The sequence below is a fragment of the Marmota monax genome, unplaced genomic scaffold, assembly GCF_021218885.2.
Source record: "Marmota monax isolate L192 unplaced genomic scaffold, Marmota_monax_Labrador192_F-V1.1 WCK01_AAM20220418_F8-fsc00177, whole genome shotgun sequence".
Classification (NCBI taxonomy): domain Eukaryota; kingdom Metazoa; phylum Chordata; class Mammalia; order Rodentia; family Sciuridae; genus Marmota; species Marmota monax.
The window spans coordinates 3,370,427-3,397,929 of record NW_026694922.1 but is presented as its reverse complement, the minus strand read 5'-3'; the positions used below and the strand labels follow the sequence as shown (position 1 = coordinate 3,397,929).

General features: G+C 52.4%; 1 protein-coding gene across 9 annotated transcripts in view; it reads left to right on the top strand.

Moving 5' to 3' along the window:
- LOC124081144 (beta-adrenergic receptor kinase 2) overlaps positions 1–27,503 on the top strand; it is a 346,261-nt gene that overhangs the window by 71,323 nt on the left and 247,435 nt on the right. For all 9 annotated transcript variants that reach the window (XM_046427320.1, XM_046427319.1, XM_046427318.1 and 6 more), the window contains 7 exons: positions 2,019–2,070; positions 3,645–3,736; positions 7,476–7,575; positions 13,169–13,247; positions 15,310–15,440; positions 17,865–17,959; positions 21,734–21,841. In XM_046427320.1, coding sequence (XP_046283276.1) covers positions 2,019–2,070; positions 3,645–3,736; positions 7,476–7,575; positions 13,169–13,247; positions 15,310–15,440; positions 17,865–17,959; positions 21,734–21,841 — 657 coding nt within the window. The remainder of the gene's footprint in view (positions 1–2,018; positions 2,071–3,644; positions 3,737–7,475; positions 7,576–13,168; positions 13,248–15,309; positions 15,441–17,864; positions 17,960–21,733; positions 21,842–27,503) is intronic.

The following is a 27,503-nucleotide window of genomic DNA, read 5'->3' as shown; positions in this document are numbered from 1 at the left end:
GGAGTTTGCGGGCCTGCTGTGGGGATCTCGGTTTGGGGGACACCCAGGCAGGGCTGTGCCCTGTGCACACACGGTGCTCTAGAGGGCAGCTTGGATGCCTCATGCTAATCCACCGCTTCACAGAGATGTTGGGAGGGTCAGAGAACATTCTGAAAAGTCACCTTCTATTCGCTGACACAGTTGCCATGGGATTGCAAAGAATTTTTTTTTAAAATATTTTTTCTAGTTGTGGATGGACCCAAGACCTTTATTTTATCTGTTTATTTCTATGTGGTGCCGGGAATCCAACCCAGTGCCTCACACATGCCAGGCTAGTGCTCTGCCCCTGAGCTTCAGCCCCAGCCTGCAAAGAATTCTTCTGGTTTTGATTTTTAGTGTGGATATTACTATCAGGTCGTTACCATATTCCTAAAGGATCCTCATTGCTAAAGGCCTATCCAGGCAGTCCCAAGGGAACCGAGCTCCTGGCTGTCTTACACGTTCTCCTGAGAGGACGCTGGGGCCTGCACTTGTACTTCAGAAGGACTTCTCCGTCTCCCCTCCTCCCTTTTCTCCTTGTTCCTCTATTGAGCCTAAGAGATGAGACCCAGCCCTCTCCAGAGCACTCTCTGCCTGCAGGAAGCCAGCCCAGCGCTCATTTCTCTCCTGTCCTTACTGATTTATTTGTGAACTTATCTCTGTATTTTTGCTGTGCCGGGATGGAACCAGGGCCTCATGCCTGCGGGGCAAGCACTCCCTGCTGAGCCGCTCTCGCCCCTTGCACAATCAGCGAGTGGCAGACACCTTCCAGACGCGTGGCTGCCTGCTAGGAAAAGCAATCTGGGGGCGCCATTGTGGGGTGGCAGTGGGGTGGGCGCTCTTCCTCCTTCCCGGGTGAAGACACTGGCCGAGCAGCCGAGGGTAATCGTGGGAGCATCTCAGGGCCCTGGGCTGAGGGCCCCTCTTCTCTTTGTATCTCTGGGAGCCATACTGAGTTTGGAGGAAGATGCTCTTGGGGCCATGGGTCTGGGCTCCAATATGGCTCTGCCCACTCTCAGGTGTGACCTTGGCCATTGGGTCCTGGGCGGCCTTGGTCTTCCCGGCTGGGAAATGGGGGGCCCTGAAAAGGAGGGAGGTGAGCAGGCCCAGCCCACAGGAACCTGTGCTCAGGTGTTTGTTGCTCTTAAAATTATTTGTAAAGTTTAATTTTTTGTGTCATTCAGAGGCTCATTGTCCAGTAAGGTAGCAGCTAGCCACATGCAGCTACTGGACACTTGAAGGGTGGCTGGTCTAAATTAAAATGCAAAAGACTCAACCAGCCACTGAAGGTGTGGTGTGCAAACAAGAATGTGGAGGAGCCCATGAGCAGTGGCCTCTTGATTCCATGTTGGAGTGGTAATGCCCTGGGTTATATAAATAATTAAAATTGAATTGCACAGGGCTGGGATATAGCTCAGTTGGCAGGGTGCTCCCTCTCAGGCACAAGGCCCTGGGTTCAATCCCCAGCACCACAAAAAATGAAAAATAGAAAATCCTACATGTGGCTTGTGTTATCTTCCTGTTGGAGAGTGCTGATTCCAATAAAAATCCCATCATAGTCTGTGATGATTGAAGGAGAGACATGGAGTCTTTTACTTTAATTGTGAACTAAAGCCACAAATGCCAGTGAAGGCTTTGTGAAAAAAAAAAAAAAAAAAAAAAAGCTGTTGAAGAAAACTTGCACTGGGTGGGATTGTGCATGCCTGTAATTCCAGTGACTTGGGAGGCTGAGGCAGGAGGATCACTAGTTGGAGGCCAGTCTCAGCAACTTACTGAGGCCCTGGCTCAAAATAAAAAATAAAGAAGGCTGGGCATGTGGCTCAGGGTTAAGCCCCTAAGTTCAATCCCTAGTACCCCCTACACACACACAAAAAAAATACTTGTGCTATTTCAGAAGTAACCCAAATAGTGCCGTTCCAGTGTATCTTACAACATTGTGCTATAAATCCAATTGTTTTGATATTTAATTTTTCAGTAATTATTTTTATATTCTCTTCTAGCGACAAATTCACTAGATTTTGTCAGTGGAAAAACGTAGAATTAAATATTCATGTGAGTATCATCTTTTTCTTTTTTCCTTCTTTAAATAAAAACTTGCCCTGGCTTCCCCTCGTGAGAAAATACTTCCTTCTGGGCCCTGCTCCCAAGGGGTCTCTGCCTGACCAGATGCTACCCTGCACTCCCGGGTTGTTGAAAGGCCGCCCTCCCACCCACTGCAGTGAGCCCTCTCTCATATTCATGCAAGAATGTGCTTATTTACGCAAGAAAGGATTTTTTTTTAGGCAGTAATTGACCCTTTGACAAAAATAGTAGTAAAACTCGGACCTCCTGCCTGAGGCGGCTTCCATCTTCCTGTCCCTCTCCCTTCTTAGGGCTCCTTTCCCTTCTCTTATTATGGGATGTAATACTGAAAGTTGGGCCTGCGCAGAGACGGTGACGTCATTACAGATGCAGGCTTCCTCTTGCCGTCATCGTGGAGGAGGGACGTGGTCTGGGCACAGGCCCTCCTGCCCCCCCCCCCCCCCCCGGGGTCTCCTAGCTCTCCGTGTCAGTGGGTCCGGGTGGCCTCTCATGTCACCTCCACGGTGCAGGGCCTTCAAGCCCCTCATGTTCTCTCATCCGTGAGCCTTCCAACGGGGCCAAGGAGTGGACTGGATTTTTTTTTTTTTTTTAAGATTTTTCCTTGGACAGCGCAGTGGAAGCGGGATTTGTTGTTTTGTTTTTTTAGCTTCCCCTTTACGTCCTGTTCCGTGGCAGGATTTAAAAAGCAAGAAGTGACACACATTTTGCACAATCCCTTGTCCCCCGGGAGCTCTCGTGCTGTCCCTGCTCCCCGGCTGACCTGGGGTCCTTGGGACTCAGCATCCACCGCGAAGCCGGGGCTGAGTGCAGGCTGGCCGGATGCGGGTGTGACATTCCGAGGGCTGGGGGGGACCCGGGAGACTCTCACCCTGAATTTGCCGGGTGAGATGAGCGGGGTTTGCTGTGCCCTCAGGTCCCTCACCCAGAGCGCAGATGCTCTTTCTGCTCTCGCGCTGTTGGCCGCAGCTGAGGTTCCTGCAGTGGGGACGCCCGTGACGGGGACAGTGCTGGTCAATGAGGCGCCTGTGTGAGCCTGGGGCTGGCCAGCCCTGCAGGAGCCCCTCGCTTCCCTGATGGGACCCACAGCAGCTCATGGCCCCTGCTGGGCTTCCCTGTCCTGTGCCTGCTGCTCTGAACACAGGTGCCCCTCCTGCAGACGGTCCCTTCCTGCCACAGCGGCTCAGTGCCCTTGGGCGTTCCCTGGGCTCTGGGCTCCAGGGTGGGCGGTTGCTCCTCCGGCTTTTCCTTCCACTAGGATGGCCACCCGCGGGTCAGTGTGCTGCCCTCTGAGGCTGCCCACAGCGGCCCCCACTTCGTCCTCTTCCCTGTGGCCTCCAGTGGGAGCCTGGTGCTCCTCGGAGGTGGCCTGGAGCAGTCGGGGACAGTCTCACCCTGTGCCCTGCATCCTTCAGCTTAGGGACCATCGCGGAGGTCAGGGGCTCCCGCATTAGACCCCAACTTATGTTTTTCATGAAAAAGAAGAATCTTTGTGACGACCTATCTTAGGCCATCTCACCTTGTCACCCTGTGCTCCGACTTCACAGTTGACCATGAACGACTTCAGTGTACATAGGATCATCGGACGGGGAGGATTTGGGGAAGTGTACGGTTGCAGGAAAGCGGACACTGGAAAAATGTAAGCCTTCCGTCTCCCCATATCTCACCAGAACCATTTTTCTTTTTGGCACAGAAAAAACGAATTTATTTATTTTTATTATTGATTTTATTTTTTTAAAATACACAACAGCGGAATGCATTACGATTCTTATTACACACATCGAGCACAAGTTTTCATATCTTTGTATAAAGTAGGTTCACGCCAATTCATGTCTTTATATGTGTACTTGTTTTTTTTTGCATTACAATTCTTATTACACACGTATACCATAATTTTCCATATCTCTGTTTGTATATAAAGTAGGTGGACACCCAATTCGTGTCTTCATAATGTGCTTTGGATAATGATGTTAATCACATTCCACCATCATTGCTAATCCCCTGCCTCCTCCCTTTCCCTCCCTCTCCTCTGCTCTGTCCATGTTCCCCCTCCCTACCCCACTATGAGTCAGCCTCCTTATATCAGAGAAAACATTCGGCATTTGTTTTTGGGGGATTGGATCACTTCACTTAGCATTATCTTCTCCAACTCCATCCATTTACCTGCAAATGCCATGATTTTATTCTCTTTTATTGCTGAGTAATATTCCATTGTGTATATATGCCACATTTCTTTATCCATTCATCCACTGAAGGGCATCTAGGTTGGCTCCACAGTTTAGCTATTGTGAATTGTGCTGCTATAAACATTGATGTGGCTATGTCCCTGTAGTATGCTGTTTTTAAGTCCTTTGGGTAGAGACTGAGGAGAGGGATAGCTCGGTCAAATGGTGGTTCCTTTCCCAGATTTCCTAGGAATCTCCATACTGCTTTCCATATTGGCTACACCAATTTGCAGTCTCCCCAGCAATGTAGGAGTGGACCTTTTCCTCCACATCCTCACCAACACTTATTGTTGTTTGTCTTCATAATAGCTGCCATTCTGACTGGAGTGAGATGAAATCTTAGAGTAGTTTTGATTTGCATTTCTCTAATTGATAGAGATGTTGAGCATTTTTTCATGTATTTGTTGATTGATTGTACATCATCTTCTGAGAAGTGTCTGTTCAGGTCCTTGGCCCATTTGTTGATTGGGTTATTTGGTGTTTTTTTTGGTGCTTAGCTTTCTGAGTTCTTTATATGCCCCAGAGATTAGTGCTCAATTCACCAGAACTATTAAGAGAATTCTATGCTTGGAACAAAAGGAAATCTCTATATAGAAATAGGGACGCCATGATCCCCTTCCTGAAGTGATGGATGGCAGAGGAGCCAGGTTGTACCTTGTTGAGCAGCAAAAATGAGAACAGGAAGCCTGACCACCCTGCCCTGGGGCTCATGGGACATGCAGAGCGCCCCCCAGGGGTCAGGCCAGGGAAGATGAGCGGGGCCCAGAGATGGAGAAGGAGCCGCTCTCTTCAGCCCCGTAAGACGGCCCAGTGAGAGACCCAGTGTGGGGTGGCCCAGCGCGTCAAGAGCCACGGTGGCTGGGCAGTTTGGGGTGGAGAGGGGGGAGCCCTGCTGAGGATGGGCAGCAATCAGGGCTCCCTCCCTCCCCTCAGAACCTTGTCCCTGGGGAGGGCATGTGAGCCAGCAGAAGGGCCTGGGGAAGTGAAGGCTGGGGAATGTTTGTCATCAGACAGGAGCGTGTTTCTGAAGCAGAGAAGGGTGGCACACGTTGGCCTGGGAGGGTGGCACATGGGAGCCTCGGGCCAGGTGGAGCAGAGTCAGGGCCAGAAGGGCTGGGTGCGGTGGCTCAGGTTTGTAATCCCAGCGGCTCAGGAGGCTGAGGCAGGAGGATCACAGACCCAGCCTCAGCAACTTATCAAGGCCCTGAGCAGCTCAGTGAGACCCTGTCTCTAAATAAAATACAGAACAGGGCTGGGGATGGGGCTCAGGGGTCGAGGGCCCCTGAGTTCAATCCCCAGTACCAAAAAAACAAAGAAACCAGAAGGAGCACTGGAGGTCACCTCATTCGGCACCCAGCTCCCTCTTGCCCTCGGCACAGCCCACAAGTTGTCCACAGCCCTGCCCAGATCTTCCTGTGACCGCTGCCAGCAGCTCTGCCAGGCCATCCTTCCTGTCACCAGGCGGGTTCCACAGTTGCCACGCTCTTCATGATTTGGGACTTGAATTTCCCTCCACTAGTTTGTGTCCCGGCCACCTTCCTGCCTTGGGACACTGAGTGTGAACTGGCACCCCCAAGTTGGAAGTCCAGGGAAGGGTCCCGGGTTGCACCAGGAGAGCAGGGTCAGGTCCACAGTTTGTGGCCTCTGTGCCTCCAGACCCTGGCAAATGGCAGTGACTTGTCAAGAGAATCCAACGCGGTTCCTCCCGGCTCCGTGCTGCCCCGAGGACTTTGGGTCCTACATGACATGTGTCATTTGTCGCTTGCTAGTTTCATTCAGTGGCGTTGGTCTTGTTTCCTCGCAGCAGCTTGTGGAGGTAGTTAGCATCTCTCCTAAGTCACTCGATGTCACACAAGCAGATTATTCCACTTGATCTCTTTGTCCTGAATAATTATTTCAGTTAACCCACAAGAAACCCCGAGGGCGAGGGCTCACACCGTGGCCAGGGCCTGGGCATGCTGGGCTCGTGGCTGCCCCCCTCTGCAGCAGACGGGGACCTCAGCAGAGGGTGGCCGCGTTGGAGAACTCCCTTCGTGAACACGAACCGTTTAAAGAACACATCACTCCAAGTGTCCCCAGTGTTCCCCTCCTAATGGAGCAGATCAGTGAGTGGATTCCTCCTGAGACGCCTGGGGAGGGGACCCGAGCACCAGCCTGGAGCCTTTCACTCCACCATGATGAGCTTGATCAGCCAGACATGAGGGTCTTCTGGACCCCAGCCCGCGGGGGCACTCGCACCCAAGCCCCGTGAACTAGCCCACCAATGGGAAACCCACAGTCACACACAGAGTTTCAGTCCTCGAGACACCCGCGAGGATGGGCAAATGTTCCCCGTTCCCTGGTAGCTTTCTGTAGCCCTGTGACAGAGGCCTCGGGTCTGCTCCCGCCTGTGACTGTAGGATTGGCCCCCAGGCAACGGGCCTGTCTCATTCATATGAGTTTGTTCCAAGGTCTCAAAAACCTTTAGTTGTCCACTCTTCTTCTCAATGGACTTTAACCAATGATACGCAAATCTGATAAGAAGAATCACAATAAGCTAGATATCAAGATTAAACAAACCAATGTAGGGTCCTTTGCTCTGCGCACCCTCATCAAAACCTGGCCACTCCTGGTGCAGTGGCACTTGACTGTTACCCCAGCAGCTGGGGTGGCTGAGGCAGGAGGATCTCAAGTTCAAAGCCAGCCTCAGCCACAGCGAGGCCCTAAGCAGCTCAGTGAGACCCTGTCTCTAAATAAAATACACAATAGGGCTGGGGATGGGGCTCAGTGGTTGAGGGCCCCTGAGTTCAATCCCCAAAATCCCTGCCCCTCCCCAAAAATTCCTGGCCACTGATGAATTCATAATTCCTGCCTGGTGACATGCCACATGCACACCGCCAGCCTTGCCCCATAGTTGGGGGGGGGGTGGGCAAAGCACAAACTTTATTCCTGTTCGTCTACTTTATGCATTAGTTAGCGGGGACTTCTGTCCCTGGGGCGATGGCGTGTCTTGCTGGATCCCCCGCCCCACATGCAGAGTTAACAGTCCTCCTGGGACCCCAGGCTGTTTCCCCTCTCCCTCGTACACATCGCCCAGGTCTTCGGAAGCCCTCCGCAGCCTGCGGGTGTCAGTCAGAGGCACTCGCGTGGCTGACTCAGGGTCTTTGTTTCCAGGTACGCCATGAAATGCCTGGATAAGAAGCGCATCAAGATGAAGCAAGGAGAGACGCTGGCCCTGAATGAGCGGATCATGCTGTCCCTCGTCAGTACAGGAGTAAGTGTCCCTCGTCCCCGGTTGCCTCAACATCTGTCTGTCTGTCCTGGGCCAGGACAACTGTCTCCTCTGTCTGATCATGGGGCGGGATGAGGCCTGGGGGGTCCCGAGCGTGGCAGTCAGGAGGGGTGACAGCCTTCCCAGAGCTCACGGGACACCTCGTGGTGCCACCTGTTCACGTGTCCGTGATATCTTGCATCACAGAGGATAGGAGCTGAGATGGCGGAGAATAATCGTGAAAGAAAAAAAAATCACTTGACAATAGTAAAATGACTGACCCAGGAGCACCCAGGGAGGGGCTTCCACCTCCACCGGCAAATCAGAGGGCGCGGCGGGGGCTGGCGGAGCCTGAGGGTCCTCTGGGTGGGCCCTGGGCTGCGTGGGATGCCTCCAGAGGCGACTTCATCTCCCCCACAGCCGGCTGCTTCACCGCCAGGGCCGTGGGCATGTCCACCCCACAGCACTCTCCCCCGTTTCACATTGTGTTAATAGGCCAGGCTCGGTTTTGGCGCAGCACTTGCGGAAATGACCTGTCACTCAGTGACCTCTCACCCAGTGTCGTCTTTATTTCCAAAGCAGCTTCCCATTCTGAAGGCTTTGTGTGAACTGTGTTGTCATCCATCAAAACCTTGGCTTTGCCAGGCGCGGTGGCGCAGGCCTGTAATCCCAGTGGCTTGGGAGGCTGAAGCAGGAGGATCCCAAGTTCGGGACCAGCCTCAGCAACTGAATGAATCCTTAAACAACTTAGGGAGACCCTGCCTCAAATTTAGAAAAGTAAATAAATAAAGAAGGAAAAAAGGCTGGGGATGTGGGTCAGTGGTTAAGCACCCTTGGGTTCAATCCCCAGAACCCAAATAAATAAATAAATGAAATGAAATGAAACCTTGGCTTTGAGGCCGGGTGTCCTCAGTGGCAGAGCACTTGTCTGGACGCACAGGCCCTGGCCCCCATCACAGTGCAAAGAAACCAACACACACGACACTCTCCCTCCCACCTTCTGCTTTAATTCTGTGTAAAGTCGACACTGTGTCCGAGGACACGTCCAGCAAGGCCTCCCCGGCAGCCTGTGTGTGCACATGTCCACTAGCCTGGCACCTGGCTGTGGGGAGGGGAGCGGGGCAGAGGGCGTGGGACGGAGTCTTCTGTGTAGCCCACCCGTGAAGTTAATGTGGGACACCCAGCCAAGCCAGCCGGTGTACACTCAGGGACACGTGGGGGCTTCTGGAGGTCACTGGATCTCATGCACAGTCAGCCTCACCAGAAGGAAGAGTCAAATTTAGTGGCTGATCAAAGAATCCCCTTCGCCCAGGGAGCCGTGAACCTGAGAGCCAGGGGGTTCGTTTCTTTGCCTGAAGGCTCTGGACGCAGGGCCAGCGCTTCCTTCCTACCAGTGCTTTGTGGGTGAAAGGTCTTTACTTATGGCCTGGGCTGACTGTATGGTGGGTCCCATTCTTCCAGCAAGAGCCTTAAGTGCTCTAGAAGGTCTGTTCCTGGAGCAAAGGAGCAGCCGGGTCCAGCTGAACCCTAGCCACCAGAGCTCCATGGCCCACAGCAGCTCCCACCACCTGCTCTCTCTTCCAATATAGGGGCTCAATCAGACTCACCTGGTGTGTGTGAGCACCCACTGGGTGGTGTGTGCGGCGCGAGCTCCCGGTTGCTGTGTGTGGGCCTTATCTGTGTCTTAAGTTTCAAACGTGCACCCAGCCGCTGCAGATTTTAGTAGTTATTAAAATACTCGTTTTTAATGAGCTATCTCCAAGCCAGGGATATTTATTCTCAAGGAAGCCTCTGGGGAAACGTTTTGATGTTGGAGAAACGTTAAGGACGGTGTTCATGTAGCATTTTAATATTTATTATATTCAGATGAGGGCGAATCTGGTTAAGAAGTGGTTTGATTCCTCCCTGGTCTGACCTTAAGGGAATCAATTTAAAAATGGGGTTATATGGGGCCGCTGCTTTGAGCTGATTCAAAAGAATTATTTATATTTTATTCAAATATTAAGCTGTATCGCTGTTTTTTTGAATTTATAAAGATATGATGTCACCTTCAGAGTTCCAGTAAAGCCATAGGGGATCTTATTTCCACAGTCAGAGGCCTCTTTTGTGAACTTTTGGTAATGCTTAGCTGAAATCCACCCTGTGGGGCAGAGCCCTGGGCAGCTGTGCCCAGGGTGTCCTGGTGGGGCCTGTGCTGCTTGGGCACCTGCCAATTGCCCTTGGGTTTGGTCCCCCTCAGCTTCCCCATTTCTCATGAGCACAGCCCCCCTCCTCCCCCTAATGAGGCGGTGGGAATCAGCCTTCCAGTTTGCTTCTCCCTGTTCCCATGGGAGGAAGGAAATGCGCGTGTTTGAGAACCAGGCAACGCACCTGCAGTTGTGCAGCGAATTCATGGAGGAGTCTTGTGGGCTTCCGGGAAGCCCCGTCCCTGCACCCCCAGATCCCCAGAGGGCTGGCCCCTCTGCTTGAGGCTCCTAAAACCTGACTTTTTTTTTCTTTTTCTTTGCCCTTATACTGCGTCAGGAGGGAGGTGACGCTTTTCAGGTGTCTTGGAAAGGTAGCTCATCGGGAAGTGTGGTGAGAGCTAAGGCCTACAGCCCAGGGCTTGGGGGGAGTGAAGGGTGGACACGGCAGCCTCGGGGTCCCCAGGAGGCAGGTGAGGGCACAGGGGCGGCCTAGGGATGTGCTCTTGGGAGACTGTGTTAGAGTTTGGTGGAGTCTGGGAAGGTCCAGGCTGAGGGCTGGTTGAAAGGGGGGCTCGGGGGAGCTGTAAGGAGGCTTCCTCCTGAGGAGCGGGGCACAGACGGGAACTCTGGAGGGGGCTGGCACCTTGGCTGGCTGCCAAGTTTCTCTGACCTCAGGCAAGTCGTCTGCCTTTTAGGGGCCCTGGCTTCTTGTCTTTAAAATAAAGGGGTCAGACAAGGTGTTGTTTAAAGACTCCTTCCTAGTCCAGTGGCCTCTGCTTCTAGCTCTAAAATTAGTCACTCTGCCCTTGTCTCAGGCCCTGCATTGGAGGGACCATATGCCATCAGGTTGAGAAATCCCCCCGGAAAGCCCACGTGTCCCCCTGGTGACGAGGGTGCAGTTCCCAGCTGGTGACAGGGTCCCCCACTTGTCTGCTCTGCAGTTGGATTGCTGTCACAGCAGGGCCAGAGCCCTCGGGCATCCCTGGGAGCAGGAAGTGCGATACCTGACGTAGAAGGGCAGCCATCTGCAGGAGGCCGTGGAAAGGCATGGAGGGACAGAGGTGGGCTCTAGGTAGGACAGGCGGCGGAAAGGACCCCGGGGGTTCCCGCAGAGGGACAGTTCTACCTAGCATGGAATAAGTCTTGAAATCAGAAGACCGACACCCTCTCAACAGAACTCTAAGGGAAACTGGGCCAACACAGAGTGAACTTCCCAGTTCACGCTGGAGTAATTTTCTCCAGAACATTTATGGAAATTGAGTTCAAGTGCCCGAGTCTTTAGCACCCAGGAATGTAGTAACTCAAACTTACCCAAATGCCCTTCTGTAGAGGTCTTCACAGTGCAAATTCTGTTTACCAATTATTTTGTGGGAACTTGAACATTTGCTTTGGAATTTAATAATATGCTGTATCTGTTAAGAAAGTGGATATAAATAGTCTCTGCCATTTAAAATTCAAATCACTTCAGGGGTGATTACATGCTGTATGCCAAGGATCTGGATAGATCTAGGGAGCATGGTGTGCTTTCCCAAGAAAACACGAGTGAGTGTCCGGCACCCAGGACAGAAGTCACCTGTGTTCCAGATGCCTCCTCGCCGCTCTGCCAGTCCCTGACCCCACGCCAAGTTCACTGCCCTCCAGATCTCCAACACGGTGACTCAGCTCTGTTGATGCTGTGTGAACTTTACAAAAAATGTGCCCCTCTGTGTGTGGTTCTCTCACTCAGTGTCATGTGTGAGATGTGTCTGTGTCACATACCAGAAGAATATATGACAGAGACTATTCTAAAATATTAACTGTCCAGCCCTCTGCAGAAAATATCTGCGGACCCTTGCTCCACAGCGCTCTGCTGCATGAAGACACCACCCTGACTTATCCATTCTGTGCTGATAGACATCTGAGGCATTTCCTGGCCTGGATATTTGAACATTCTTGGGCAGGTGACTTGGTGCATCTAAGTGCAGATTGCTCCAAGTGTCTACTTTGGAGTGGAATCAGCTGATCAGGGCATTTGCAGGTGATGCTCAGCCTTGGTAAATGCCACCAAGGGGCCTGCTGAAGCCATCTTCTGATTCTGCACTCCCAGCAGCCGGTGTGGAAATCCCACTCGCTGCGTACCTTTCCAACACCTGTCATGCTTGCTCACTATGTTTAGTGCTTCCTGTGGGGTTTGGTGCTAGCATATGGTTTTAATTTGAATTTCCCTGGAGAGTCCCCAGAGTCAGTGACTATGCAGAGGCTTGGGGACATTTAGTACTCTCTGATGTGAAGTGCCTAATTAATTACATAGTATTTTTGCCATTTTTCTTTTGATTGGTTTGTCTTTCTCTTTATTGATTTCTAAGAGTGCTTTATATATTCTAGACATGGGTCTGTGGTGCACGTGCATATTTACCAGGGTCTTCTCCCATTCTGTGGCTTGGCTCTTTTCTCGTGGTGTGTTCTGATGCACAGAAGCTCCTAATTTTATGACAAGTGCAGTTTATTGATATTTTCACTGTTAGCACTTTTTTGTGGCCTAAGAAATCTTTACCCAGGATCATAAAGATACCCTGTGTTTTCTTGAAGAAGCTTTTTGCCTTATCTTTCCCATGTAGACTGACATTGCAGGGGGGCGGGGGGTGGAGGTAGTGTGTGGTGTGAGGTAGGGTGGGGACACAGCCTGCACAGATTTCAGCTGCCCCAGCACCACCCCTGAAAGGGCCAGCCTTCCTCCTGCCCCTTTGAGTCACCTTGATCAGGACCCAGGTGACCATCTCTGAGTGGGTCCTCTTGAGGATTCTGCTCTGCTCTACTGGTCTCCTTGTCCTTGGGCAGTGCCACCCTGTCTGAATTCCTGGTGTTTCATCAGGCCTTGACCTCTGCACTGCCACTTCCCAGCTCTGCTGTTTTTCAAGTGTCTGGACTTTTCTTGACAGTTTATGTTTCCATAGATTTTGGAATCAGTTTGTCAGTGTTCCTCGGGATCAAGGTCACCTGGAATCCACAGATTCATTAGGGGATAGTTGAATCTGTTTCCAGTTGAGCGATCCCGTCCCTGACCACGGTCTATTTTTCCACATTCAGAAGCGCTCTGTTTTATTCTCAGCGCTTCTGAACAGTAGCACCGACGCCATTCCTTCCTGTCAGACACTTCTCCAACTGCAGAAGCAGAGGTGGATGCGTGGGGCCTGAGTGACCGGAACCTAAACACTGGCCAGCATAACGGCGGCTGGCGGGGCAGATGTTTTTTTTCCTGCAGACTCCGGACTTTGACGAGGGTGTGATCAGTGTGGTCACGGCGCACTGGGGGCGCACTGGGGACGCGCCGGGACTTGGGCCCCCTGGGTGGGTGGGGCTCCAGCTGCGTCTCTCCTGGGCCTTCGCTGACCTCTCTTATGCTCTGCTCACCAGCCTGTGCTCTCCCGCAGGACTGCCCTTTCATCGTGTGCATGACCTACGCCTTCCACACCCCGGATAAGCTCTGCTTCATCCTCGACCTCATGAACGGTGAGCGCGGAGCTCCGCCCTGTCCAGGCTCAGGCTGCGCCCCTGTCCAAGCAGCTGGCAGCTGGCCGGGTCCACCCCCACCCCCGGGGGCTCCAACAGCCTCCACCCCTCGGTTTTCCACTAAAATCCATTTTACACCGTGGACTGTGATTTCCCTCGGGCCTGCCAGGCTCTCCCCGGGAAGTAGGATTTTGCTAGAAGATATTCTCATGAAATGCTGGCTGTGACTTTTTACTTTCTGGAATGCAGCTGGCCCGGGGTTTTAATTAGCTCAGTTCCCGGCCCTCGTCCCTCGTGTCTTAGGGATGAAATATCTCACAAGAGCACAGGCCCAGCACAGGCACCAGCAACGAAGGACCCCTGGGGCCACCGCAGAGCATGGACCAAGCTGCCTGCCTCCTGGATCCGCAGCTCTCCCGCCCTCGGCTAAACCATGAGCCGGATCCTGAGAACGCCAAATTCCACTTAGCTGGAAAAGCCACTTTCTAAGAGAATAGATGGCCTGGTGTATATGCAAAGTCGTTTAGTAACAAGAGTAGAAATGAGAAGGCTGCCATTCTAATGTGCAGATGCCTGCTTCTGTTCTAAAGTTCGCTTAAAGTTTTACTCTATTCTTTTTTATTTACTTTTTTGGAACCAGGGGTTGAACTCAGGGGTGCGTAACTGCTGAGCCACATCCCCGGCCCTTTTTTTGTATTTTATTTAGAGACAGGGTCCCGCTGAGTTGCTTAGGGCCTTGATAAGTTGCTGAGGCTGGCCTTGAACTTGCGATCCTCCTGCCTCAGCCTCCCCAGACGCTGGGAAGAAAGGTGTGCGCCACTGCACCCGGTTGGTTTTACTATATTCCAAATGTTTGATTGAAAACCAGACCTATCCAAAAATACAAAGGAGGGGCTGGGGATGTGGCTCAAGCAGTAGCGCACTCACCTGGGGGCGCTGAGTTCAATCCTCAACACATTAAAAAAATAAAAATAAAGACATATAAAATAAAATTAAAAAAGAATTCTTAAAAAAATACAAAGGAATTCACAAACAGGATAACCAACCCAAAACGCCAGAGAGGTATCCCACATGACCCTGTGGACATGAGGGTCAGAGCAGGCAGCCAGTGAACAGTGATGGGCAGAAGAGCTGCCAGGGGTCAGGGCCCACACACTGACTGCAGGGCTTGGGGGCCTTAGGACAGTGGGGATCCTTCACATTTTGATCTGGTGGCAGCTGAGCAGTAGCACACCTGTGGGGAGAAAGAATCTTGTAAAAAGGTGGTCAAAAAGGTTGGACACACATTAGCTTTTATAAATGAATAAGGCTTTCCCTGTGGTTTATAGAAACACCCCTGACTGTTGGTGACACTGTGTCCCTTTAACAAGAAGCTGTAGGAGGAGTTCCTTTTCCCAATGTGGCATTAAGAAAATCTTCAAACATGCAACAGAGTTGAAGAATATCGCCAGGGACACTCCAATCCCCACCACCTGGAGTTTGCCTTAAAAATTTTACTGTATTTGCTTTATCAAATCTCTCTCCAGGCTGGGTGGGTGGCCCATGCCTGTCATCCCAGTGACTCAAGAGGCTGAGGCCGGAGGATCACACGTTCAAGTCTAGCCTCAGCAACTTAGCGAGACCCTGCCTCAAAATAAACCTAGCTCAGAGGTAGAGCACCCTGGGCTCAATCCCCCCGTACAAATCAAACAACTTCTCCAGGTGAACAGTTTGCATTTTCTGTTTGTCTACGGAGGTGGATGATCACAGGGCCATCTTTGGGTCTGTATGTAGGTGGATTTGGTTCCTGGACAGGATTTCAGGAGATCAGGGCAGGTTAGCTGGTCCCCCTGGATGGTGTAATTGGGAGCTCAGCTTCCAGCCCAAGGAAGCCCCTCCCTGCCTCCTCAGTCTTCTCGTCGCTTAAGTTTTCTCTAAACCTTTAGCCAGTCTACTGAAATCAGAGGTAGGTGTGTAGACCAAGCCCTGGCCCTGTTCTGCTGGGCCGTGACTATTTAGGGTGACAGTGACTCTGTTTTGCTTTAACAACGTGCTGTGAATGAGCTTCTCCATCTGGTTCCAGGGGGCGACCTGCACTATCACCTTTCCCAGCACGGGGTGTTCTCTGAGAAGGAGATGCGCTTCTATGCCACGGAAATCATCCTGGGGCTGGAGCACATGCACAGCCGGTTCGTCGTGTACAGGGACCTGAAGGTGAGGACGGGGCACCGGCCCCTGCAGCATGGTGGGTACAGGTGTTGAGCCTGCGGTCCCTGGGCAGTCCCGTTGCCTCCCAGAGGGGCAGGTCCCTTTCTTCACAGCCCCATCTCTGTGATGTCAGTCCCTCCCAGACCAGACTCTGCAGGGCCGGAATCCCTGGCCAGCCCTGTAGTCACAGGAACCTCTGTGCCCGCTACAGTGCCCAGTGCAGCGCAGACACTAAGTCAAGAAGAGAAAACAATTAGCTGGGTGCAGTGGCGCACACCTGTCATCCCAGTGGCTCGGGAGGCTGAGGCTGGAGGATGGTGAGTTCAAAGCCAGCCTCAGCAACAGCAAAGGCACTAAGCAGCTCAGTGAGACCCTGTCTCTAAATAAAACACAAAATAGGGCTGGGGATGGGGCTCAGTGGTGAGTGCCCCTGAGTTTGATCCCTGGTAAATACACATACATATATATGTATGTACATATGTGTGTATATAATATATATATATATATATATATATATATATAAAATACTTGTTAATTACTATATGTATAGCAATTAACAATGAAAAGTAGGGTAGGTGGTTTTTGGTACTGCCCACTTTGTGATCCATTATAGTTCACTCATTGCCTCACTGTGCAGCCGGTTTGGCCCCAGCCCTGTCAGAGTTGGAAGTGCACAAAGCCAAAGGCAGATCCTGACTCCTCTGGGCAGCATTGGCTAGCGAGGCTGGCTCCTGGCCCCCACTACAGCATCTCCCCGAGGCCAGCCTTCCCACGTTGCCTTGTTCTGAGCTCGCCTTCAAAATCCTCAATAGGAATTTAGATCCCTGAAGTCCATGACCACAGGGATCTCTGTTCTCAGCCCAGGCATTAAAAATCATGAGGTTGGCTGATTCTGAGTGCGCCACTCCAGGCTGTGGGCATGGTCCTGGGTTCTGCGTGGAGCAGGGGGTCAGGAGGTTGCTCATGACATCCAGGTGATGCTCATCCAGCTGTAATGGACAAGAGCCTGAGGACAGGTGGAGATCAGAGGGACCATGGCAGATCGTAGACACTCTCATGCGAACATCTAAATGTGGAGCTAATAATGAGGTGAAAATTGACAGGAGAGCCCTTTGCTGATGGATGAGGAGATGCACGAGAGAGAGCTTGACTCTCATGCCAGATCCCTTCCCAAGGGCCCACAGTGGCCGGTTGTAGCATCCATGTCACCTGCCTCTCCCTAAGGAGCTGAGGCGTTGGTTAGCGTTATTAGGCGTTGGGGCATTATTAGCGTGAACCTGCACAGCCAGTTGTGGTGTAGAGGGACCTGAGGGTAAGGACAGGCGTGGGCCTGCTACAAATCTAAAACACTGTTGTTTTTGAGCACAGTATGTTTTTCACAAAACACTTTGTGAATTTCAAACCTTTCTTCAAGGTTGAAGAATTATTCCCTTAGTGTTCTTGTGAGCATAAAGAAGAAAATGTATTTTATTGAATTAGAAATAATTAGACATTGGTTGGCTCATGACATTTCTTTATGTGAGTTTCACAGAATAAAATACATGCTGGAAGCCCATGAGGTCCCATTATCATACATTTTAATTTAAATCTATAACTGGTTACTAGTCATCTTGATGCTGTATTTTTGTTTTCTAAGCTATTTAGTAAGCAGTGGCATTATTTAATTTCTATTCAAACTTAATTCAAGTCACTCATGATTATTCATGCTTCGGTTTTATAATAACATGCCATTATTTTTATTTCAAGCAAAACAATAGTTGATCTCCAGCAGAAAAAAAAAATGTCATTAGGGAGACTGTAATTCAATGTATATAGGGATGGGAACTTGGTTTTCCGTGATTAGACTGGCCAAATCTAATCTTAATAGATGAATTTCTCAGAGTTGTGGGTGGAATCATATTTGGTCATTTGGTAGGGCCCTTGGTTAATGGTGTACAAATAAACAGATGACATTTATGGGGATTAGTGTGGCACCATGGAGTGCCTGGCTGTCGTGGGTCAGTGTCTTCCACTGGCTGGGGTTCCTTTCTGTCCTGTGCTACCCGGACTCATTTTCTGAGGTCCTGTGTCTCATGTCAGCCAGGAGGCCAGCAGCCCGGGTCCCTGTCGGCTGGAGGCCCCACCCTGGCTGCCCCGCAGTTGCTGGGCATTACTGAACTGTGGTGGGGACCTTCAGGGTTACCTGCCCCGTGTCTGATCCCGGGGAGCAGAACCCTCCCGCTCTCCCCCTGCCACTTCCTGCCAAAGTCAGGGTGAACAGTGTCACCCTCGGTCCTGCCCTACTCTGATGTGATAATATAAAGCTGTCACTCGTGATGACAGATACTCTATGATAAAAGTGGTAAGATGCAGAGTGTGCGAGCTTGTAGATGTCCCCATACCCTGGAACGTTCTGGGGACTCCTGAAGCTCATCTTCTCTTTCCGTTCAGCCCGCAAATATCCTCCTGGATGAGCACGGACACGTGAGGATATCAGATCTTGGTCTCGCCTGTGATTTTTCAAAAAAGAAGCCTCATGCGAGTGTGTAAGTAGCACACCCACCAAGCCCGGGCCTTCCTCCGCTGTGACTCGCGGTTCTGTGGGACACTGGCTTGGCCACTGGTGCCCCCTGTGCCCTCACCAGCCCTGATTTTCACGATGTGATAACACGAGTCAGGGGAGGATCCAGTATTGCAGGTTTGGGGAGCAGAAATAAGAGTGGGTGGGCTTCCTGTCGCTGTGTGGGGGGAGCATGAAGGCCCCCAGCGGAACAACCCGCTGGGGGATGGGTGGTCAGCTGGAAGGAGGGCCTTGCAAAGGGGTGGACTGCATGCTGCCATGTGACCTGAAGCAAGGCAGTGACCTCCTGAACCCTCGGTCTCTTCTGCCATAGAATAGAGATAGCAGTAAATCCCTTGAAACTGCTCGTCATGAGGCGACATGGAAGAGCCCGTGGGCTGAGGGGGGTGCGGGCAGCTGCGCACGCAGAGCTCTCCAGGCAGGGGCCAAGGCCAGGTCTCCCTTTGCACATCTGCTCTCCTCCTTTTTCCAAAGGATGTGCTGGGTTTTGGTATTTCTGGTTTTTTTTTTTTCCTCACAAGAAATCAGATTTCTTCTGAAATTAAAGAAGCTAATCATCCACTTGCAATTCAAGCTTTTAATACGGGTCACATTGCTAGATCCAGATATTGCACCAGTCCTCCATGTGACCATACAGAGGTGACTCCTGAGGGATCCTTGGCCCTTCAGCAGACACGGAGCAGCTCTTGGCGTGGCCATGCTTGGCCAGTGGACATTGGCCAGCCTGGTTCCTGGAACCCACTGATTTCACTGCAGGCCTTCGAGCCAGCTCTCCCAGGGCTCTGTGGAAATCGTGTGGGACACACAGGGGTTTTCGTGTCTGCCTCTTTGGTGTCAGGTTTTCGGCGTTGCGGGGGGTGGGGGGGTCTGAATGTGTGCAGTTTGCAGTAAAGCAGGTGACTTTTGCTTTGTCTTTTAAACTCTCTCACTTTTAGCACCGAATCCTTTAGAATTACATCTTATTGTCCCTCTTGAGCGAGCATTGGTGTCCGTGTGGCATGGCGTGGGGGAAGCTCTGGCCTTCTCAATTCAGGCATCTGGGCAGAAAAGAAACCGCAGACCCTTCTCCAGGAGAGGGGTGGTTCTGAATCGTCCTACTTTGTGAGGGGCCACATTCAATCAAAAATTGCCCTTTCCAGCCGGATCCAGTGTTAACAGTGACCGGCGTCATTTCTGTAAACATATTCCTCTTCTCCCACAGAATCTGGGGTACAGTGATAAAAGCATTAGCGTTTGCTAGCACTTACAATCACCAGGCCAGAACCTGCGGTTGTATAAGCTTCTCCCAGGGAGTTCATCAGACATTTTTAAGAGAGTCATTTGAATTTTTAATGTCACAGCCATTTGGTATGCTAATTTCTTCAATTTACTGTAGTCATAACTAAATAGAATCCAAGAGTTCATAAGAGTTAATCTTCAAAAGAATTGACTTGCAGACACGAGGTTCTTCATAGCTTCACAGGGCCCTGGTGGCTTTCTGCTGACATCCACATCAGCTGGAAGGGTGGGCTGTTGTGCCCGCCTTGGTTACACAGGCCCGAGCGGCTTCCCTGTTGAACTGCTGAGTGTGAGGCCACCACCTACAAAGCCCAGTGCAGGAGGCACTGCTTCCTGGTCACACACAGGAGCAGCTCGTGGCTCGGGGTAAAGGCCCCAGGGCCACTAGGCCCCAGTCAGCTTCTCCTGCACAACGTGTGAGCTTCCTTTCTCTCTTCCATAAGCAGAGGACAGTGACAGTAGCCTCCTGTGCCCTTGTGAGGACCAGTTCACTAAGTGACCCTACAAGTGTCTATTCCACACTTGCTGGGTGCCCGCTGCTAGCAATATGGTCGGGACAGACCTGACGCTGCCCTGGAACCTGCAGCCCAAGGAATGTGTGCAGGAAGTGACAAGTGGGAGGAGGGTGGTGAACCCAGGGCGTTCCTGGCCCCACCAGCCCGGCCTTGAATGCAGGATCATCATGGAAACCCCACGAACTGGGCTTTGTTATCTGCTCTTCACCTGTGCTTGTCAAGGACCAGGGGACGTGGGTGACTTAGACCAGGTCATGGGTCTGCAAGCTGCAGAGCTGGCACCATAATCCTCTCCTGTCTGAAGCCACAGCCCAGCTCACTGCGTGGTGGCGAGCTCTGAGGCTCGCAGAGATCTCCCTAGTGCTGGGCGGAAGAGCCTTGGCCAGAGTCCACCCTGAACCCCGTTTCTCAGGTCCACTCAAGGCTGCAGATGTGACCCTTGGGCTTCATCTAGTGGCTGCTCCACCTACAAACTAGCACTGTAGTTGAGCCTCCTGATCCGTGTTTAGACTTCACCTGTTTAGTGACAGAAACAAAGACTATTCCAGAATCACATCTAACTGGGGTAGCCACAAAAAACCAAAGGAAAAGTGACTAATTTGAGGACCAGTTTATTTTATCTAGGAACCCATGGCTGTCTCTTCTCGTGGAGTCTTCAGCGTTCAAGTTCAAGTGCTGGTCCAGTTTTAAAGGCAGTCCGGGTCATTAGCAGAAAGCGGCAGGCAGCGTTAGCAGCAGCCACGTGGGAACCAGAAAGGCACAGGGACAGGAGCCTGTGTCAGTTACCCAGTGCTCCCTGAGGGCTGGGGAGGCGGAGATGGGTGTTAGTTCATCTTTTCTATCCTGGGAGATGTCTTTCCATTCCAGGATTGTGACTTGATCCTGATAATTATGGGCTGAAAGGTCACCAAGAGGGCTTTCCAGGCAATGCTCAAATTAAACCCTCCCAGAGAAGGGTTTGGATGCCCTGGTGGAGATTTCCTTCGCATTCTGCACAGCTCCGTGGTCCTGCACTGGACCCGCCCACGGGACCAATTCCACCCATTGTCACCTCTTCATAAGACTTTCAAAATGTTCCCCCTAGACAGGGCCTCCTGGGCCCAGGGATGACCCAGGATCCTTGCTGGTCCGGGGTGATTTCCTGGGCAGATCTCACTGCCTCTGCGTCAGTGCATTTGAAATAATTCTACTAGAGCGGAGGGCAGATCCCCACTGGGGAAACGCGGAGCTGCTCTAGGTGCGCACCGTCTGCGATCCTCGTGGCACCCGGAGAGTGGGGCGTTATCTCATCACCCCTTTTGTCGATGAGGAAGATCTATGAAGTCTGAGGGGGCTGCAGGACGTGCCCGTAATGGCTTTTCAGACTTTCTGGCTGTGTCCTGGAGAAGTTCCCTGGAGCCCCTGGCTCCTCGCGGTGGAGCTGCGCATGCTCAGCTCTGGGCGGAGGGCGGGAGGCAGGCTGAGAGGGTAGGCCTTACAGACCTTAAGCAGATTTTAAAGCCCTATGTGCCTCATCCACCTGGGAACTGGGGGTGGGGTGGGGGTGGGAGGGAAGCTGTGCTCCCACCCCCACCCCACTCCCCCAGAGAGGGCACTGGACCTGGTGACCTGCCAGGTCCTTTCCCTCCTGCCTCCAGCCCTGCTCCCCCACACCGCCCTGCACCTCTGAGCAGAGCTCTAGCAAGGACAGGAGGAGAGAAGAGCTAAGAGATTTAGATTTCACCCCTTAGGCCCTGGGGCTCCACTTCCATATCCGCTTGTGTGAACTGTTCCTATGAATTCACACGCTAATGAAGACAGAGAAGGTGGACTTCCCCTTAGAGGCTCTGGGCGTGGTCTGGATGCACAGTGGTGGCCTTGTCTTGGGTCACAGCTGTGTCTCTTATGAACCTTAGGAGCCTGATCCTCGGGGGTGCCCTGATAACCTGGTGCCTTCTTCTCCCCAGGGGCACCCATGGGTACATGGCTCCTGAGGTGCTGCAGAAGGGGACAGCCTACGACAGCAGCGCAGACTGGTTCTCCCTGGGCTGCATGCTCTTCAAACTCCTGAGAGGGTGAGTGCAACTGTTCCCCCACCATGTACCCGGATCAAACTGGAGAAGGCTCTGGGCAGAGGGTGAGGCTCAGTGGTGGAGTGATGGCCTGGTGTGCCAGGGCCCTGAGTTGGAAACCTAGCAGCCCAGGAAGAAAATGCACAATATTTGGAAACGAGGAGACCCTGGTGTTGTCTAGAGTCACGCAGTGATCTCACTCTGAAAGATGACGTGGGGCTCCCAGGCCTGGAAGCCTGAGGGCTGCCCTCCTGGGAGCTCAGGGGTCCAAAGCCATGCAGGAGCCTCACTGCGTGGAGACCTAAAGTAAGACTGCTTCAAAGTATTTCCATTGACAGCTCATGTTCTGGAATTGTATTGAAATGTAAATATTAAAGAAGATGGGGTAAATTGTTTTTTTCCACATAAACCAGTTACTCATGGTTCTCTTGAGGGTATAACACACTTTTGAGTTTTTATAGTTAATATTATATTCAGTTCTTGTTCCAACTGACAAATAAGATAGAATGGAAAAGATTCTGAAAGGGAAGTTCTCTCAAAGATGTTCCTGTGTCGAACAGCGATGTTGATGTTGCCATGTTTAAAGACCTTTTAGCCAACTTTAGTGGAGAATTCAATTTTATTTTATTTTCTTGCAGCCCTGGGGATGGAACCCAGGGATTCATGTGCTGGGCAAGTGCCCTGCCCCAGCCACACCCCAGCCCTGGAGCTCAGTTGTAATAGAGCTCTTTTGTGTTCTTCATTTTTGAAGATGCAGAAAGCACTTCACAGTTTCCTAGTCAAGATTGTCCCTCTGCCACCTGTCCTTTGCACTTGGCCCTGCAGGGGGCTGACCCTGTTCATCACAGCCTAAGTGAGCACCTGCGCAGCTTGCTCCAATCAGCACATCTGAAGAGATGCCAACTCCGCCTTCCCCAGCCCAGGCCTCGGGACCTGATGAGCCAGCCTTCTCTGCTCACTGTGTTCCCCGGGGGGACCCACAATCGTGTTATTGCTGAGGCAGTCCGGTCTGTTGTTCTGTAATTGAATCACCCTATTTGCGGAGCCTGGATGGGCTTAATTCCTGTCCTCAGACAAGCTGACCTGATTAGAGAGTTTATGCAAAGCAAACCAGAGAAAGCCATTGCCCAGGGGAGAGCCTGTCTCCCTGGGGAGCTGCCAGCAGGCAGTGGCAATGCCAGTCTTTGTTTTGATCCCTGCTGGGGACGGAATGAAAACACAGAATCTATGTCTAGGGAGTTTGAGGCTGATGGGAAAGTGGGCGACAGGTTAGAGTGTGGGAGAAGACAGTGGACGGTCGGGTTCAGCAGGGAAGTCTGCAAGGCCTTGTGCTTGGGGCTGTGCTTCTGTGGTCCCAGGGTAGGGCTGGGAGGGGCTGCTGTGGCTCTGCCTGATGCACAGGAGTTGACCTTATGACCCAACAGGGTGGTTGTGGCTGATAAAGTGGGTCCCCTAGTATTTGGCTACAGTTCAACTTTGCCGCATGGGAAGAGATGCACTTTCCTGTGAAGCCCTTGGTTGCGCTTGATGGAAGTGTTCTGTTGGGGGGGGCTCCTGTGGTGGTGGGGGGTCTGGGCTGGTGGGACACCCAAGGGAGGTCACGGGATGGGAAGGAGGAGAACAGTGAAAGAGGCAGGGACTGTGTCTTCCAGGGAAAGGCTGGGAGAGGCCGCCTGGCAGTCGGGGGTCCGGAGAGAGTGGCGCCCCCGTCCCAAGGTCGTGGTACTGAAGGGCTTTGCCCACTGTGACTACAGAGGGCAGGGGATTCAAGATTGGCACAAGACTGGGCATCAAGCACTGAGCCACCACCTGGAGGAGTGGTCTGCCCTGTGTAGGAAGGATAGGGCGAAGGTGACTGTCCTCAGTGACACTGTGACCTCATGCCATAGTATCTGTTCAAAGTCCTTCACAGAAACCTACAGCATTGAGATCAAAGCGTGGGAATGTGTTTGGCTCCAGGATTGCACTTTTATTGAGTACCTGACACATACAAGAGACGGTTCCCGGGGAGGTGGGGGAGGGGAGGAGGAAGGCAGGGAGGCTGGAGGGCCCCTGAGCCAGAATAGGGCCACCGCAGGAGCACGGAGTGGGGCCCGTCATAACTTGGCAGGGTGGCCAATGTCATGTCAGGCTAGGTGGGAGGTGGTGTGTGAGTGGGCGTTGTGGGATGGACAGGGTCGCATCCTGGCTGGGGGTGGGACGAGCAGAGGTTCCGCATGGGGGGCGAGCAGGAGCAGGCTGCTGTCTTGCATGGCTGCCCGGAATGGTGAGTCCCTGTCAGGGTGAGAAGACCAGGTTAGGACCCCGCAGCCTCATATGCCATGCTGGGGGTGTGGCCTTGGTCCCCAAGGTCCCCAACCCTGAAGACCTTGAGTATAGGAGTGGCTGGGCAGTCAGGCTTTCAGCAGGAGGGTCAGGCAGCCACGTGGAGAGGTGAGGCGGGCGAGTGCCGAGCTGGGTGTGGGCGCTTTGCCTGTGGAGGACAGTGGCATTGCCACCCAAACCAGCATCTGGAATCTCACAGGTTCAGAGTAAGCCCAGGTTCCTGAAGGCCGTTCAGGAGCGAGACCCTGTGCTGGGGTCCTTAGGAGGCAGGACGGCACACAGGGCCTTTGTCCCCTGAGCTGCAGACCAAGGCAGCAGCCGCATGGAGGGACCTCGAGCGAGTGGTCTCTGGCATCCGGGTCTCTCCTGCTGTGGAGAACATAGCCCTGGGAGCCGTCTTTTCCAGAGAAAAACGCAGCAGGAAACAATGGAGCAGGAGGTTGAGGGGCCTCTGGAGTGCTGGCTGAGGGTGGCCTGTCCCCTCTGCATCCTGGCACCCTCGAGAAACAGCCACAGCCGACCTGGAGTTGCAGCTGGAGACATGCCTGGAGACACCTGGACACACCTGGAGACATACCTAAAGACACACCTGGAGACATCTATAGACACACCTGAAGACACACCTGGAGACACTCCTGGAGATACCTGCAGACCCACCTGCACAGCACAGTTCCCTTCCCGGCAGAGCCTTCTGCTGGGAAGCTGAAGAGAAGCCTTCAGCTGCTGATTAAGAAATGCTTCTCCAGATCGAGCCCTTCTCCCTCCTCTCACCCCTGTGCAGGGAGCTTAAACCCGTGTCTCCAAAGGTCTTTCTCACATTTATTTCCTGTGCCTTTGTACTTCTCACGCTGGCAGGTGTGTCCCGTGGCTTCTCCCTGACACTCTCTGTGCCCCTTACCCCCACCCCCGCCTGGTGCCTCAGAGCAGTCCTGTAGGCACTTGGAGGGGGATCTGGTGGAGACTCCTCCAGGGCCTGGGAGGTCCTGCATCCTGGGACACCAGTGCTGCAAGTCGCAGTGCACATGTCGTATTGTTGGATGGCGGTGTCAGATATTTAAGGTCACTGGTGTATGAAAACATGTCTGTGTTGCAAATCTGTGGAATTGCCAGCTGGTACCTCATCTAGATTGAAGTTGCCTGTTAAGGAGAAGAATTGAAGTGGCACTGGCCTCCATCTCAGCTTGTCACCACCGATTGTTGGTCCCTCAGCCTAGGTAGTGGCCTGGGGAGAGGTGAGCCCTGCCTGGGGTTGTTTTGCTCCACGTATGGAAACAGGGAAGGTTATAAATCCTTAGCCTGCTCTTGGCTCACTCAGGAGGCCTGTTTGAATGGCCACCGCAGGCTTTGGCTGCAGGTCCAGTGTGCTCTCATTGGACCGCAGAGCCAGTTTCCCCTGCAGTCCTCTCTGTATTCTAAAGTCAGTTTTCGACGTGAGTTTTTCATCATCTTGATTTTGAACCCACCATTGCCCATGAGTGGCTGCAGCCAACGTGGCTGATGCTTCCACAACATTATCGCCACTTCCCGGCTCGTGTGGGGGACTCGTTTACTCTCCCACTCCCTCTGTGCCTGTGGGCGCAGTCCCACGTGGCCCCTTTGCTGGCAGATTGTGGCACGTGGTGCTGGGAGAACTCGGCTCTGCTGGGGGCTGTCGCAGGCCTGTGACTGTCTCCTATTTAAAGCGCCTGCATCAGGGAGCAGCTGTGATCACACAGGATCCGGGAGCACCACGTGCCCCGCTCAGAATGGAGATTATTACTATCGTTGGTTTTCTTTAACACTTTCCAAAATAGAATCCAAATTTTTGGCTTTGTTCACAAAGAATAATCAAGAATGCACTGGAAACAGATGTGCATCAAGAGTTCCACTCGAACGCCCCAACCTTCTCAGCATTCCGGCAGTAGCGGCTTGAAGAGCTGAAAAGCAGCCCTGATAACTCCCCATTGAGTCAGACGGGGAGTCGCTCTATTTATAAACGGGACCTGGAGCGCTGGGCCATGTGCTGGCCGTGTTTCTGGCACTGCCGCCTTGAACTCCAGTCCCCTTACGAGCCTCCCTGTGGTCCCAAGAAAGGCTTTTAAATTTAGCACAGAGAAGGCGTTGGAACCCAGCAGCCCCTCTCTGCAAGGTCAGGGCACAGCCCTTTCCTTCCAGCGTGAGGGTCAAGTGCAGGTGGGGATGCGAGCTTGTCTCATTTGTTTTGGTGCCATGACAGAATGTCACAGCCTGGGAGGTGGATGGAGAAAGACACTCACTTCTCACCTTTCTGGAGGCTGGGGAGGAAGTTCCAGAGCGAGGTGCGCCTCTGGAGAGAGCTCGCCTGCCCTGTGGTCATGGGGTGGAGTCCCACCACATGCAGGGAGCAGAGAGAGCAGGGTCAGCCGGGAGGCCAAACCCCAGCGGCAGGGACAGGTCAGGCAGGGACCTCAGAGTGTCACAGGACAGTCAGCCCCCCTATGAGCTGGGGGTGGCGTCCCCACCTTGGCAGGGGTGCAGCGCCACAGCGGGTCCTTCAGCTCTGCAACAGGAGCCTGCAGAGCTCCGGGGAGCTCTTCCTTGGACCCCTTTTTAGAGGCCGGGGAACACTGGAGCAGGAAAGGCCAGCGTCAAGCAGGGACTGACGTCTTGATGCAATGAGATAAACTATTTTCCTTGCTTTGGGAACTCTCAACATGTGAATATTTTTATGGATACAAAAGAGAATGATGGAAATTCAATTTTTTTTTTAAAAAAGCATGATATCTTCTAAATAACAGATTGTATTTTGTGTGTGTATCCAATTGCTTTTTAATTCAGTAATTGCACCTTGTTCTTTGGAAACAAGGTGAAATAAGTATTTCCCATCAAAATCTGTTTTAAACATGCCTGCTTGCTGCCACTCTGCCTTAATTTGATTCTTTTTTTTTTTCTTCCCCAAATTAGTGCTTTAAAGTGGTTGACATCGTTGTGGTTTTCACTGTGTGACAAGGAATCACACAGGCGTCACAGTGCCCTCTCCCGCACAAGGGGAAAATCACCATGGGCAGGCAGGCAGGAGACATCTGCTGCATGCTCGTCTTGACAAGAGGTGGTTTGCCATGTGACTTCAGTGTCACTGTGTGACTTCTGAGCTTGGGTGGGGCAGCGGCTCACGGGTAGCACAGGCAGCGCGAGGAGGACTGGGATTTCCATTCTTTCTCAGAAGCCCCTTGACTTACGTGCTCAGCCGCCTTCTGATACTTTGCGTGAAGTTGACGTTACAGTGCTTCCCGCAGATCACGTCCCGGCTGCCTTACAGATGATTTATAGGGTAAATCACTCGGCAAGTGGGTGTTGCCACAAGTAACTTCATTCGCCTAAG